General features: G+C 45.7%; 1 protein-coding gene across 4 annotated transcripts; it reads right to left on the bottom strand.

Moving 5' to 3' along the window:
* Positions 1-2884: 2884 nt before the first annotated feature.
* On the bottom strand, positions 2885-15106 carry Mbd4 (methyl-CpG binding domain 4, DNA glycosylase). Of its 4 annotated transcripts, XM_038319027.1 has the most exons (8): positions 14855-15106; positions 11839-12060; positions 10329-11104; positions 7215-7289; positions 6995-7129; positions 6243-6392; positions 5785-5888; positions 2885-4524 (listed from the first exon to the last, which is right to left on the bottom strand). In XM_038319027.1, the coding sequence occupies exons 1-8, from the start codon at positions 14938-14940 to the stop codon at positions 4447-4449; spliced, it is 1626 nt and encodes a 541-aa protein (XP_038174955.1). In that variant the 5' UTR covers positions 14941-15106; the 3' UTR covers positions 2885-4446. The 4 variants fall into 4 exon arrangements, with proteins under 4 accessions (XP_038174955.1, XP_038174953.1, XP_038174954.1 ...); XM_038319025.1 differs by lacking the exon at positions 2885-4524 and having other exon boundaries at positions 5361-5888; XM_038319026.1 differs by lacking the exon at positions 2885-4524 and having other exon boundaries at positions 5361-5888; positions 7215-7286.
* Positions 15107-15136: the final 30 nt, after the last annotated feature.

Below are 15136 nucleotides of genomic sequence, written 5' to 3'. Positions count from 1 at the left end.
TTCCTTCCGGTCATGGGAAGGTTCTGGGATAGCTAGTGACAACTGTCCAGCACCCACAGATGTTCTCAAAACAAAACAAAACCACTTACTGAACCCTTACAATTTTCATTTTGGCAAGTCTGAGACACAAAGGAGGGTCTCTGTGAGTTGGAGGCAGTCTGGTCTACACAGAAAGACTCATATTAAATAAAATTATTTGCACTGACTGGGCACTGAGCCCTAGGCCTTGTGCACTCCAGGGAAACAACTGTTGAATACATCTCTGACCCTAAGTCATTTCTAAAATTTATGCTAAAAACAAAGACCAACATTTGAACAAGTTCTCTGTGCTGGGCCCGACCCTTCAACAGACGTTCACATCTTCCTAACCCTCTACAACTGAGGCACTTCAACATCGTTTAAACTTACAAGCCCACAAGAAGAAGGCAAGCAGGGTTTCTGATATATGCGGAAAGGCATGGGATAAGCCTGGTGATGTTTTTTTTATCTGCTGAAGGGAAGAGGGCAGGCCTGAACCCCACCAACCACCAGGCAGAGCTCCCCTCCAAGGAGACCAGTGAGGGGATCCTATAAATGGCCTTCTGCCCTGTAGCCTTCCTTCCCAGCTGACTTCCTGGGAATTTTGCTCTACCAACCCAACACTTAGCTGTCCGGCCCTCAGGAATGCCAGGTTTCATCACACACCTTGTGCTGGGTGTCCATCCTCACACTTAGCCCTTCTCTTCTCTTCCATTGCTGTCTGCACCGCGCTCTCGTCCTGGGAGGTCTCCACAGAGCCTTTTCATCTTTTTGCCTCTCTCCCCCCAGCACAGGACTCTGCACTTTTGTGTGCAGCTGTGATGTCTGTGAAAATGTGATGGGTTATTGTGAAGCGGAAGGGGAGGTGTGGCCAGCTTTCCTGTTCTTCGGTCAAACTGCATCTCTCTTTACACTTTGTGTCCCTATTTTCATGTATGTATGCACACTGCCCGTGTGCCCGGCACCAGAGGGCAACAGATCCCCTCCTTCCTGTGCTTCCTTGTGAGGATGCTGGGAACTGAACCTGACTACTGTCATGGCTGAGTCAGCGCTCCAGCCCCAGCATCCCTCTTAACTGCTGCCCCTTGTTCACCAGAGGGGAAAATCAATTAGTCTGCATTGTAGCACATCTGCCCGGGCACACGCTAGCCTACGACAGCTTCTGACAGCTGGTTTACTTTGCCTTCATTTGATTTAATTTTCAAGCTAAACCTTAGAATGGCAATTGGCAATTAAGAGTTAATAATTTAGGACTTCATTTGGTGATTTCTAAGGCAAATGCTTCGAGGTTAGAACCACGATACTACACCATCTGTTATGGAAATGGCATTAAACATAAAAAGGTCCCATTCTTAACTGGGAGAGGAGATAAAGTTTTACAAAGGACCAGGGTTAAGGGAATGAATTGCAATGGAGCAACAAGCAGACAGATGTTCACATCCTCACAGGGACGCTAAGGTCAAATCCAAAGTTCCTAAGAGCCAGTGTGAGTGGTTAAGAACACATGATGCCCAAGGGACCTTTTTAATAAAAATATTTTTATTAATTACCTAATATACTGTGAAACCTATTTGCACATCAGGTCTGAAGAATTCCATTAAACAGGGATGGGAGTCGGGTGGTGGTGGCGCATACATTTAATCCCAGCACTCCCGAGTGGCAGGCGGATCTCCGTGAGTTCGAGGCCAGCCTAGTCTGCAAGAGCTAATTCCAGGGCAGGCTCCAAAGCTACAGAGAAACCCCATCCTGGAAAAAAACAACAAAAACAGGGATGGGAGGTGCTGGTGCACACCTTTAATCCCAGCACTTGGGAGCAGAAGCAGGTGGATCTCTGTGAGTCTAAGGCCAATTTGGTCTACAGAGCTAGTTCTAGGACAGCCAAGGCTACCCAAAGAAACCCTTTTTCAAAAAAACAAAACAAACAAAAAAAAAAAAACAAAGAATTCCATTAAACAGGACAACCAGCCACTTATCCAAACAGTTCTATTTACTCTAACAACTTTAGTTTGTATTTTTCTTATACAGGGTTTTGATGTATAGCCAAAGCTGCTCTCAGACTCACATAAGCCAGGTTGCCTTGAATTCAGTGGTCCTCCTGCCTCAGCATTACAAGTGCTGTGTGTGTGTGTGTGTGTGTGTACATATACATATTCTTACTGTGTGTGCCACTGGTGGACTTTTAGGTTTTTTTTTGAGACAGGATGTCACCATACAGCCCAAGTTGTCCTGGAAACTACAAAGTAGACCAGGTTGACCTTGAACTTGATCATGACCCTCTCCAGACTCCCCTGTGTTAGGATTATAGTAGTACCACCATGATTAGTATAGGTGAACTCTGTTACTGAATATATCAGAACATAATTTGTTAATGAAAAATGGGATGCAATATTATGAATTATGTGCCACGGACCGGCTCAGGGGAGCCACTCAGACCGTGGGAGAAGCAGGGTCTTGGTACACAGGAAGGCACACGTTCGGCGAATGACAGACACAACACACAAGAGAGTGGTTGGAATCTGCTGCGATTTTACTGAATTCATGTTTTCATTATATAGTATTCAAACAAAGAACAAATCAGAAGGTCATGTATCATTGGTTGGCATAGTATAAAAGCTTCTTTTAGTCACATCAATAATATTTAAGAAAAGTATATTATCAGGGACAGGTGTTAGACATAAAGCATCCTTAGAAGAGGAAATCTTGTCCTTGGGAATGTAAACCTCAGACAAGTGGTTTCATCTTATGAATAGAGTTTCTGTCTCATTATCGCTATCATGGCCCTTCCTCTTTCTAACCCTTTCTTCATTTCATCTAGTGACCAAATATGCCTAATCAGTTCTCTGCACCTGCTGAAATATACTTTTTAGTACCTTTTTATGCAGCAGACACCATGGGGGTTGGGATCTAGCAAGCCTATCCATAAAGTTCAAAGTATAACAGTTTTGTCCATCAACATTAACCCATCTATTCCCTTGCTCATCATACACCCCGTGTATGACAAGGGTTCTGCTCTAGTCTTATACATTCCCATACTGTGCTTCCCTATCCCAGAGCTGTTCCTGAAGAGATAATCCTTGTCTTGTAGATATAAAAGATATTGTGCAAAGCTAACATCCCGCATAGCCAGCTACTTGAAAAACCTGTCTATGCCCCAAGGACGGCCAATACCGGGCTGTCTGCCATTGACCTCCAGGAAGCCTAGTCCCATGGGATATGTAGCTCCCGTCTGGCATAATGACATATGTCATGTCACACAGACGACACTGGAGTTGGTGTGGCAATTATGAGTGGATGTTTGCTGTGAGAGGGGAGAGGTATAATTTGATTTTCAAATTACATCTTAAAAGTGTTTAATAAGCAGGACTTAATTGTTAGTTTTCATGTATATGCGCATACCTGCCACACGTGCTAAGGCACCAATGCAGCTGGGAGAGGGCGTCAGAGCTTAGGAGCTCTTGTGAGCTGCCTGACCAGGGTGCTAAAAACTGAACTCAGGGTCCTCTGGAAGAGCAGCAAGCATACTAAGCCATTGAGCCATCTCTCTCCAGACTATTTCTTAAAATTTTTCTTATGTATGCGATATGTAATATGTGAGTTCAAGTGAAGGTCAGAGGTCAACCCATAGGAGTTGGATTCAGGTCATATGGCTTAGCAGCAAGTGACTTTATTTTATGAGCCACTTCACTACCCTGCCCTGTTTGGTTTCTTCCTCTCTATGTAGTACAGGCTGGCCCTCAACTTTCCATCCTCCTGCCTTAGTCTCCTGAGTGCCGAGATTACAGTGGGTACCACTATGTGTTGGTCAATTTAGTTTTTATTTTCTAAGGTAAATGCATCATTGTTTAAACTATGACACTGTGATATCCATAAGAATGGCAGGTTCTTTCTTCATATGATAGTCGTATACCTTAATACCACTCTGTACAGGAAGAGAGTACATGTTTAGTCTTTCCTCAGCAGGAGTGCTGAACTGGCTCTCAGCACCAACACATTGTTTACCACTGGAAAAACTGAACACACTTTTAGGATCATTTCCCATCAGTTACTTTTTCTTTTCTTTAAAAAGATTTATTTATTATGTACACAGTGTTCTGCCTGTATGTATGCTTGCACACCAGAAGAGGGTACAGATGGTTGTGAGCCACCGTGTGGTTGCTGGGAGTGGAACTCAAGACCTTTGGACAAGCAAGCAGTGCTCTTAACCGCAGAGCCATCTCTCCAGCCCCCAACAGTTACTTTTTCACGTTTAAAATATGTCTACAACACTAATTGACTAAGATCAACTTGTGGCAGAGGCTTAATACACAAACGGACTTCTAACTAACTGAAAAAAAAAAAACTACAAGCCTGGGAAGGGAGCTCATTGTACATAGTGCTCTTAGAAATGGAAGCACAAAGCAATGCATAGAAAACTTCACACAGGCGGTTTTAAGACAGACTTAATTTTTCATGATTTTCCCAAAGCCAGTCATGGTATTTATTTAACTTGTGGTCTTCAGGGTGCACCTGGAAGAAAAGAAACATATCAGCCATAGACACATTTAAAGGTTTGGTGAGGGAGTTTACCATGATAATGTATCTGACATAAACAGAGAACTTGAACCCAGTAGCAACCATGACTGTCTACAATTATACCTTACATGACAGGAATCCTTCATTGTTTACAAAGTACTCTCCAGTTCAGAACTAACCCAGCCCTCGAGCAGAAGGCAGCGATGGCATGAGTCAAGTGTTAGCTCCCAGCTTTTGGAACGTCAAAGATCCTGTGAGGCTTCATGGATGGCTCTGGTAGTGAAGGAAGGACTGTGGCCCTGCAGCGTGGGCTTCTCCAGACCTCACGGAATTAATATGTTAGGCAAGAGGGCAGTGTACCAGGGTATCCTCCAGCTGCAGGCTGCCATAAGAATGCACCAGTTCTGGGCACAAATAACAGGACTCAGATGCCACCCTCCAGTATGAGATATGAGGAGATACTGGTCAATTAGACACTCTAAATCCGACTATTTCCTATGGAGGGTACTGCTTTTGGTGTGTATACAGACATGAGATTCAGGAACCTTCTACCTTCAGGAAAAGTTGAAATTTTATTAGTTGTGCCTATGAGGCATGCCTATGAAAGTCAGAGTACAAATCAGAGTTACTTCTTTACTTTCACCCTTATGTGGGTTCCAGGGATGGAGCACAGGCTGCCAGGCTCGTGAAATACATTTACCCACTAAGCCATGTCTCTGGTCTACCTTCCACTTTCTGTTTGAGAAAGGCTCTCTCACTGGCCTGGACCTTACCACACTCATCTACGACCTTTGACAGTGCTATCTGGGAGCTTCCAGGCACCCTCCTGTTCCTGCCCCCACAGTGCTGGAACTGCAGTTGCATGCCGCCACGCCTGGCTTTTACCTAAGTTATGGGGATCTGAATTTGTTCTTCAGGGCAAGCACTTTACCAGCTAAGCCATCTCTTCTCAGCACTAGGGGCTCCTTTTAACAGGAAGAAACCCTGTCAGTGTGAGAGACAGAACACGCCAGGAAAAGACAGCAATAGGGTCAGGAGTGACAGACTGCTCAAGTCAGCAGAGGGACCTGGGCGGGACCTGAGGAGTCCCTCCTACAGTTTATAACCTCATGCCGCGGCTGCTCCTTAAACTGAGGGCAAATCCGGTAGGGACTACAGCAGGGCTCCTGTCTCGTCCATCTTTGACACACTCATGGACTTCTTTGGCCCTGGAGGCAAACATGCTGGACATGCTATGGCTGGCAGTGGGCTTACCTGCTTCCACTCGTTGACACAAAATATCCGGTAGGAGTCGTTGCCGTATTTACCAATCCCGTGAAGCTCAATCGGATACCTCCACTGCTTCGTCAGATACTCATCTGAAGATACACACCCCACACATGTGGTCAGCCCCAGGGAAGACTTGTAATGGGGCCAGGACGACCCCCTCCCTCTGACCAGCACCCTTATCACCTGCCTCCTCCTAACCACTCTCTTCGCTTTGCCAGCTAGCCACAGGAAATGACTTCCTGCTTCTATGCAGAGGGCAAAGATTTATGGTTTGGGTCAGCAGAAGTCTGATGGTGTGTGGGGCAAGCAGGCTGTTTTAAATGTCTTTAGTGCTTGAGCTAAATGACCTCAATTAATAGAGCATCCGAGGGCATTAAAGTTTAAGGTGTGGCTGCCTTCAGTGGGCACAATTTGTTTCTTCCTTTGGGGCCATGGGAACATACCTGAAAACTTGACAATGGTTTTTGCACGGAGATCATAGAGACCAAGAGGCTTAAGAAGTTCTGACACGTCCCTCCAGTCAGCAGCTCGGGCCACCTCAGCTGAAGGGTACTTCTCTAGAAACTCCCAAAGCACAGGGATGGCCATCTTGCCTGGCAAGCAAACCACAGCAGACATGTCTGGGAAGGGCTGACTTCGTGTCCAGGTAGTTTTTCATCTGGGGACTTTAGGTACTGGCTTTCTTGTTACAGCTGTCTTGTTAAGCATGCTGGGAAGGTTTCACAGACCTATATCCCCAGCCTTGCTTGTTTAAATACTGTCAAATCATGACCTGAACCAGTAGCCACTTACAGAGTCAAATACCAACACTGTTAATCTCCTTGATTACTAGTCCAAATTATACCAAAATGAGCCTATTTTTCAAGTAATCAGACCACCAGATAACCACTATATGCATTCAATCAATACAGAGAGCCACCAAGTAGGATACAGGGTGAGAAAATATTAACTGCTCCTTCACTGAAGACCCAAGCTAATCTAGAAGTAGGAAATCAATGACCACCTGGCCCTCAGTATTAAAAAGGATGCTGGCTATCATTCAGTCTAATGTTCCCATAGGTGAAGAGTTCTGTGGGCTAAAAGGGAAAGGCCTTGTCCAACATCAGAAACTCAAAATGGACCTTGAACTTGGGCCTCTTAACCAGTTTGGTTCGCTCCCTCCTCAACAGGACACAGATAACAATGACCCACAAACCTGAGGTCCGATTGAGAAATATAGTCGCAATGAGGAGCTTCCAGGGATCATGGAAAAGTGTTTCTTGAACAAGATTAAAAGGTGACCGAGGAGGAGTCCATTTCTTGAAGGCTTTTCGTCGTGGGGGGCTAAGAGCTACAGAAACATAGAGGTGTCAAAGTTGTACTCATGAAAGACTTGGGTTGCCCCCCTCCATACTGCTTGGGGGAAGGGTGGGTACCTTCTTTGTTGTACTTGCTGGAAAAATACAGGCTTGTTTTCCTTTTTTCTACTTGTGTTCGTGGGCTGCTGTCTTCTGAAGAGAAAAAGCAGTTTAGAGAATCTATGGTTTATGGAAGGGTGAGGCAGAATAGTTTGTGGTTAGCCTGGGTTACATAACAAGCACTTATACACATAGTCTACTTCTCCTAACGCCCGGTCAGCTGGGTATCGGCTATCTTACCTCCTTCACTTTATACACAAGGAGACTGAGGCACAGAGATGCTAAACCAGCCCAGGTCACACAGGTAGTGTGAGAGCAACAGTGGAAAGCCAGGCAGGAAAGCTCAAGGGCCCGTGCCCTTTACTGATGCCCTGTGACGTACACGGCCAACTCACAGTAGGGGAAACTGCAACAGTATGAATATACTAGTCTATTTGTATATGGCCATTAAAATGCTTTTGAGATTCTATCATGAATATTTTCCACTGACATTTACTTCTAAATGAAAAAAAGTCAAGATTCTAAAATTGATCCCAATTTTATAAACATGGACTCATATGTCTATGAACACACACACACACACACACAGAGAGAGAGAGAGAGAGAGAGAGAGAGAGGAGAGAGAGAGAGAGCGATGAGAGAGAGAGAGAGAGAGAGAGACTGAGAAAGAATTAAATGGTACAGTGGTTGTTAGAAAGACTGTTCAAGGTTTCTGCGCTATATTTACCAAAAAGGCAGATCCAAGGAGAGGCTGAGGAAGAGATGTGAGCTCAAGGCCCAGCCTGGCTTTTGTCTCAAAAACCAAACAAGGGCTGGAGAGATGGCTCAGCAGCTAAGACTACTTGCTGCTCTTCCAGAAGGCCAGAGTTCAGTTCCTAGTACCAATGTTGAGTGGCTCACACTGCCTGTACTCCAGCTTTAGGGGACCTAATATCCTCTTCTGGCCTCTATGGGTACCCACACAGCATGTGGAATTCACACTCACCCACATCAATACAAAATAAAAATCTTAACCCATGTTATCAGACCTCTCGAGTTTCTACAACTGTCACTTATTTTAAATGGTCATACTTCATACTCTTTATACCCTCTGAGCATCAGTTTAATAACATCTTACTTACATTTGTATATTAAAAAACATCTTTTTTCACTTCCCATTTTTACCCCACAGTTATTATTTTGTTATTGTTTTGATATAGTGTCTCATGTAGTCCAGGCTCACCTCAAACTTGCCATGTAGCCGAGGATGGCCTTGAACTCCCGATCTTTCTACACCTAACGTCCAAGTGCTGGGATTACAGACATGTAACATCATACTCAGCTACCTTATAATATTTATTTTTCATTTATGTGTAGAGGCCAGTAGAGGGCATCAGATCCCTTGGAGCTGGAGCTACAGGCAGTTAGGAGCTACTTGACATGGGTGCTGGGAACTGAACTCGGGTCCTCTGGAAGAGCAGGAATTGCTCTTAACTGCTGAGTCATCTCACTAGCTAGCTGCCCTCTCTTGTCTTGATGTGAAAAAATGAGACTAGTTAGGCTTACTCCTTAAATTTTCACAAACTAAGGCTTAACAATTAAATAGATGCCAGAAAATGATACTGGGGTTGACTAAACCACTGGCAGTAAATATCCAGGTCTCCACATAATGATGTCTGTGCCTTCTGCTATTCTAGTCTGGGCAGGTAAAGCCCAGAAGAATCTATGAAACAGAACAAAGGAAGCTGATCTTATGGAAACTTGATATTTTTCATGGGTTCCCACACAACTACCCAGCCTCCTTTACTGTTGCCTTGATATTTCTAGCCAAGCAATTATTGTTCCACTGGGCACCTGGCAACCCAATGGTACTTCCTCTTACATTGAGAACTAGACTTCAGTAGAGGAGGAGCTGAATATAGCCATATTCGTCAAGGGAGGATACTTCTAATATTTAATCTGCCCATTATAATAGCAGTAAATTCATATGACCCGATGCTTCCTTTATGAAGCTCAAAGGACATAGACTGAGGAGCCTTATCCCTTCCCTAGGCACATGTGGCATCTCCTGTTAAAGACACGGCAGCCCCAGGCACAGAGAAGATGCACCATTATGGAGAGGACTGCAAGCAGAAGTCAAGTGTTACCCTGATTCCACCAATCTGTGCAACCTGCTTCCCCAAAGGAGTCTCAGTAAAATTAAAATTACTGTTCTTTAAGGGAGTTATTCATTATTGCTGCTGTGGCATAATGAATAACCCAGAGCTGCTCAGATCTTTTTATCTATTATTCACTGAGGCATTGTATAGGCAAAACTGCCAAGCCCCGACTCTGTGGGAAGAGCACAGTACAAATAATACATGAACTAAGCAATTACACTTTTGAATTATTGAGAGCTCCCAGGCCTTTTCGAGAAGCGTCAGGCCGTAACAGGAGCTAAAAAGACTGTGATATAGATGGGATTAAATTGGGAGTCACACATCAGCAGTACAGGAGGGGCGGGAGGATACTGATCACTCTTAGTCAGTTTATGTATAAAAGGAGTCTTACCTACATTCTTCACAGAGAAGCCTTTTAATTTTCCTTACAGTCTAAAGATTGCTGTCTAGAAAGAGGAAGGCAAGTGGAGAAAGCTCCGCCCCCCAGCCGCTGCCCAGGAGAGGTGGGAGCAGCCATGTCCCGCCACTGTCCTTCCTTTGCTGGGCAGCCGTGGTTGTAGCCAGCCGAGTCCCTCTCTGCCATAATTAAGGGTTCGATGACCAGCTAGCTCAAAGATCAGTTAGGGGATGGGGATGTGGCTCAGCTGATAGAGTGCTCGCCTACCATGCATTAGGCCTGGGTCCCATGCCCAGCACTGCATTAAAATAGTAGCATCAGGACACATGCCTTTAATCCGAGCACCCACGAGGCAGAGGCAAGAAGAGACAATTTCAAAGTTATCTTAGCTACAGTGAGACCCAAGCTAGCCTGGGATCCATGAAACCCTGTGCCCAAAAATCCCTTCGAGAGGGCAGAATTGGGATCAACTGGGAGAACATATCTGGCTCTTCTTCACTACAGGCCCTATCTCACCCACACCCAGGGAAGGAGTACAAGCTCTGGGAGGGTAAACTGGTCACCACACAGCTAACAGCACTTTCACATGCCAAGTACCTCGGAGTGTCTCAGAAGTAAGGCGTTTCTTGGCTTGGGAGCAGCGGGGTGTTTCAGAGTCACCCTGTAAAACATCGATATGCAAATGTGCCTCCCCTGCTTGGTCTCCCTTTGATCTGATTTCCTCTGCTTCTAAAAAAGTCTGCTCACGGTTCGCATCACCTGCTTCTTCCGTCGAATGTAATTTGTTTGTGATGCCAGAAGCTACTTGTGTGGAATGAAGGTCTGACCCTGGACTTGGTGGCTTTTCTGTCCCCAGGCCTTTCTCTTCCCCAGCCACGCTGACAGTCCCTTGGCTGGCGCAGGCACCTACAGGGCACAGACATTCCGGTGGAACCAGCTCTCTTTCAGCGCCTGCTTTCTGAACCACAGATTCTCTTTTTCTGACACTTCGTGCAGAGTCCGAGAGACTCTTCCTGCACCTTTGTTTGGTTTTCTCACTTCCAATTCCTTTCAAAACAGCTGCCTTTCTTTTGGGCTTTCTGGAGTGGGACAGCCTGCTGCTACCTGGGGACTCTGAATTACCACTGGGTGGAGGCAACACAGTTTGCAACTTGCTCCGTGTCCTGAGGTTACGGTGTGAAATGCTGCTTTCCTCTGGCTGCTGCGACTGTTGCGACGTCAGAGCTACCAAGCTTTGGTCTTTATAATCGGATCTGATGCCCCCTTTAGACGGCACAGTAAAATCAAAGTCTTCAGGCTTAAGAAAAGTCTCTCCATTTTTGAGAAGATATTTAGCAAGTGAACGCTTCGATCTGAACTTCAGTCCTTGTGGGCTAAAAAAAAAAAAAATAAATGAAAGGAAACTTAAGCTAATAAATAGGAGTGACTTTTGAAAAGAACTGAACCACATTTAGGATTTCCAATTAATAGTTTCTAAATGTCACCAAAGATGTTTGCCATTTTAAAGTAACAAAGAGTGATCAATGGCCCTTTTCAATGGATTTCTCTATGACAATATAAAATCAACATACAAATATAGATTAAATCCAAATGTATCATTAGCCATTGGGAGCAGGATCAACAACATGTATATGTGACTGTCCCCAAATCACTTGATAAAGCTGACTAGTGACACTGAAGGAACAATGATGGTTTATAACAAGCTTTTAAAAATGTATGTGAGTGTGGCGTATGCGTGTGTGTCGGAGTGTTTTCATGTGTACCTGTGCATGTGGAAGCCTAAAGTTAAAGCTAGGTGTCTGTGCTCACTCTACTTCAAGACAGTGTTTCTCTATGAACCCAGAGTTTGCCAATCCCAGGTAGTCTAGCTGGTCAGCTTTCCCTGTGGATCCATTCTCTGGCCCTGAGGGCTGGGGTTTCAGGCAGCTGCTATACCTACTCAGCCTTTAGATGGGTTCTGGGGATCTGAACCCAGGTCGTCATGCTTGCTTGGCAAGTGCCTTATTCCCTGAGCCATTCCCCAGTTCATAAACCCAAGATTCTTACTAACCGTTCCTATGACAGACAAAACCCACTGGGCTGTACTTGTTTCCTCCTGCGTGCTCACCTGATGAAGTATACGTCATATCTGCCTGCAGTTTTCCCAGACAGCCTTTGCTTCACAATTCTCTCCCATCCACACACGAGGGGCTCATGGCGTTCTGTCACTGCAGGACCGTTAGATAGAGTAGCAGCAGCAGGTTCCTGGGGAAGGGAGCTATCCTCGCTGCTTATCACTGGTTCCTTTCCATCTTCTGTTCTTCCCAGTCCAGCGGCTACATCCTCCTTGCTGGAAAAACAAAGCCCAAGTGATGAACTCATTTCAAATTTCTTTTACGCCAGGTGGTGGTGGCGCACGCCTTTAATTCCAGCACTTGGGAGGCAGAGGCGGGTGGGGCTCAATGGGTTCGAGGCTAGTCTGGTCTACAGAGCAAGTTCCAGGACATCCAGGACTGTTACACAAAGAAACCCTGTCTCAAAAAAAAATGAAAATAAATAGATAATAAAATTTCTTTTACTCTGCTTACTCAACTTCAACCCACAGCAGTATAGGACTACATAAAATACTCACTGGACCGTGGTAGGTAAAATTAAGGCCAGTGAGCTAGTCTTGTGCCATGAGTATCTTCCCATCTCTGTCAGTTTCTTGTCCTCCAACACGGTTTTTTTTTTTTTTTGTTTTGTTTTTTTGTTCTTCGAGACAGGGTTTCTCTGCAGCTTTTTTAGAGCCTGTCCTGGAACTAGCTCTTGTAGACCAGGCTGGCCTCGAACTCACAGAGATCCGCCTGCCTCTGCCTCCCGAGTGCTGGGATTAAAGGCGTGCGCCACCACCGCCCGGCCTCCAACACGGGTTTTTAAAATGCTGGGAATCTAGCAGTACGCAGTGGTGCAGGCCTTTAATTTCAGCACTCAGGAGGCAGAGGCAGGCAGATCTCAGTGAGTTCAAGCCAGCCTAGTCCACAGAGTGAGTTCCAAAGGACTCTCTGCACAGTAACAGTTGAAGAAGATACCTGCTAATCTTTTAGTTGTTTGGTAATCATGCAGTAGGGCTACTATAAAAGGTCTCTGATAACGGCTGGTACCCTGACAATCACCTGAGATCAGCACTGCTTAAACGGATCAGCCCTCTCTCCTGCCAACAAGAGGAACACTTCACAGACGTGTACAACTTTCATAAAACACTGTTAACTCTGCCCTCCACAAAGGCACATGACTTCTGGCAAGAACTTCCAAATCTTTTGGTCTTGATTCTCATCACTTTTGAGGTTAAAACTTAGTCTTATTCTCTTTTTTTTTATACAATTTTCTTTTTTTTCTTTCTTTTTATTAAGATTTATTTATTTATTATGTATACAACATTCTGCCTCGTATGCCCACACGCTAGAGGAGGGCGCCAGATCTCAGTACAGATGGTTGTGAGCCACCATGTGGTTGCTGGGAATTGAACTCAGGACCTCCGGAAAAGCAGCCAGTGCTCTTAACCTCTGAGCCATCTCTCCAGCCCTAAAACTTAGTCTTATTGACAAACTGTGTGATAATGAAATCCAATCACTTGCAGAATACCAGAACCCATGCCTGCAGAACTGTGCCCAAGTGCTTCTCCCCATGCTATTATGGGGGGGGGGATACCTAAAAAACCTTCAGTACAGTATATCGCTCCCCCCTTTAGAGGAGGATATGTACACCATGTCCATGCAAGTGCTGAGGCCAGAGGGGGCTGGAGCCCCTGGAGCTGAGTTACAGGTGGTTTTGAGTCTGGGCAGTGGGTGCTGGGAAGCAAACCCAGGTTCCATGGAAGAGCATTAAGTGCTCTTAACCACTAAGCTCTATCTCCAGCCTTGAGAACAGGGTGTTTTAATCACTAAACTACATTTTAAAGGGAGAGTGAGGGTGTGGAGAGATGGCTCAGTGGTGAAGAGCATATTTCAGAGGACTCCAGTTCAGTTCCCAGCAGCCACATCAGGCAGCTCCTCACAGCCTGCAACTCTAGCTCCAGAGAATCTGACCCTCTCCTCCGGTCTCCACCAACACCTGTGTACATATTCAAAGACACACGTGAATAAAAATAAATCTTTAAAAAAGAAAGTGAATGAGTCTCTCGGGAGACCGTTTAACCTAATCTGCCTCCTGTAAACAGGGAAACTAGGCAAGAACTAGTGACTGACCACGGTTAGAACAAGGGCGCCTGATGGAATTTGGGGTTAATAGCAGTTAGAGGATTTTTTTTTTTTTTAAAGCTTTTTGAGACAGGGATTCTCGGAGTATCTCTGGCTGTCCTGGAACTCACTCTGTAGACCAGGCTGGTCTCAAACTCACAGAGATCGGCCTGACTCTGCCTCCCTGAGTGCTGGGGTTAAAGTCGAGTGCTACCACTGCCTGGCTCAGCTAGAAACATCTTAGAGAGAGTAACTGAAATATGGAGGAATCACCACAAACTCTTAGGTTAACAAACTGGGTGGAAAAGCCAGCTCTGCCATTTATTATCAGCTGACCTTCCAAGAGAAAGGCTCTTTGGGCTCAAAATCTCCTTTCTCCATCTGTTAAAAGGAATAATTTTTTAAAAAAAGGTTTTGCTGCTGTTGTTTGCTTTTAAGACAGAATCTTATGCACCCCAGGCTAGCCTTGAACCCACCACGTACCAGAGACTCATCTTCTACTTCTGATCCTCCTGCCTCCACTGGCTTGCACCACCACGTCCGGGTATTCGGTGCTGCAGATCCAACCCACGGCTTCGTGCATACTAGGTAAGCCCTCTACCAAGTTAGTTAAATGCCTAGACCTCAAGATTGTTTTGAGCGGTCAACATTTGAGACATGCAAATTTTAGCCCCGATACAATAGCTGCTTCCTCTGCGACTTTTCCTACGACCGTTTCTGAGGCTCTCACTTCCGACCCAGGCTAACTTGCTTGCATCACAAAACCTCCCTTGTCCTCCAAGTTCCCCGGTCAATTCGGCCAAGGAATCGGGGACGGGGACACCCAAGGGTTCCCACAGTGGGGTAGAAACACCCACACAAGCGTGAGTCTCCTGTTTCCATTCTACAGATGGTGAAACTGAGGCTCGAGAGGGGTTAACAACTTGCCAGAGGTCCCAAGGCGGGTCTGGAACTAGGCTCTCTCTGGGGGTGCTGGAGGGGGCTGAGCTGTCCCCAAGGTTTGGGTTCTCCATCCTTGCTGCTTTGGTCCACTGGGCTGCAGCTGCAGCTCCAGGCCGAGAGGAGGGGTGAAACTTGGACACAGCACAAAACACTGGGCGGAATCCAAAGACGGACGAGAGAATCCTTCAGTCCCCCCTGCTGCTTTCCCGCCAGCCGCCATGGCCAGGGCCCCGCCAATCAAACCCTCCGGCAGCTAAACGCTCCGCC

Source organism: Arvicola amphibius, chromosome 2, assembly GCF_903992535.2.
Source record: "Arvicola amphibius chromosome 2, mArvAmp1.2, whole genome shotgun sequence".
Taxonomy (NCBI): domain Eukaryota; kingdom Metazoa; phylum Chordata; class Mammalia; order Rodentia; family Cricetidae; genus Arvicola; species Arvicola amphibius.
The sequence above is the reverse complement of the archived record's forward strand: the minus strand, read 5'-3'. Positions and strand labels throughout refer to the sequence as shown.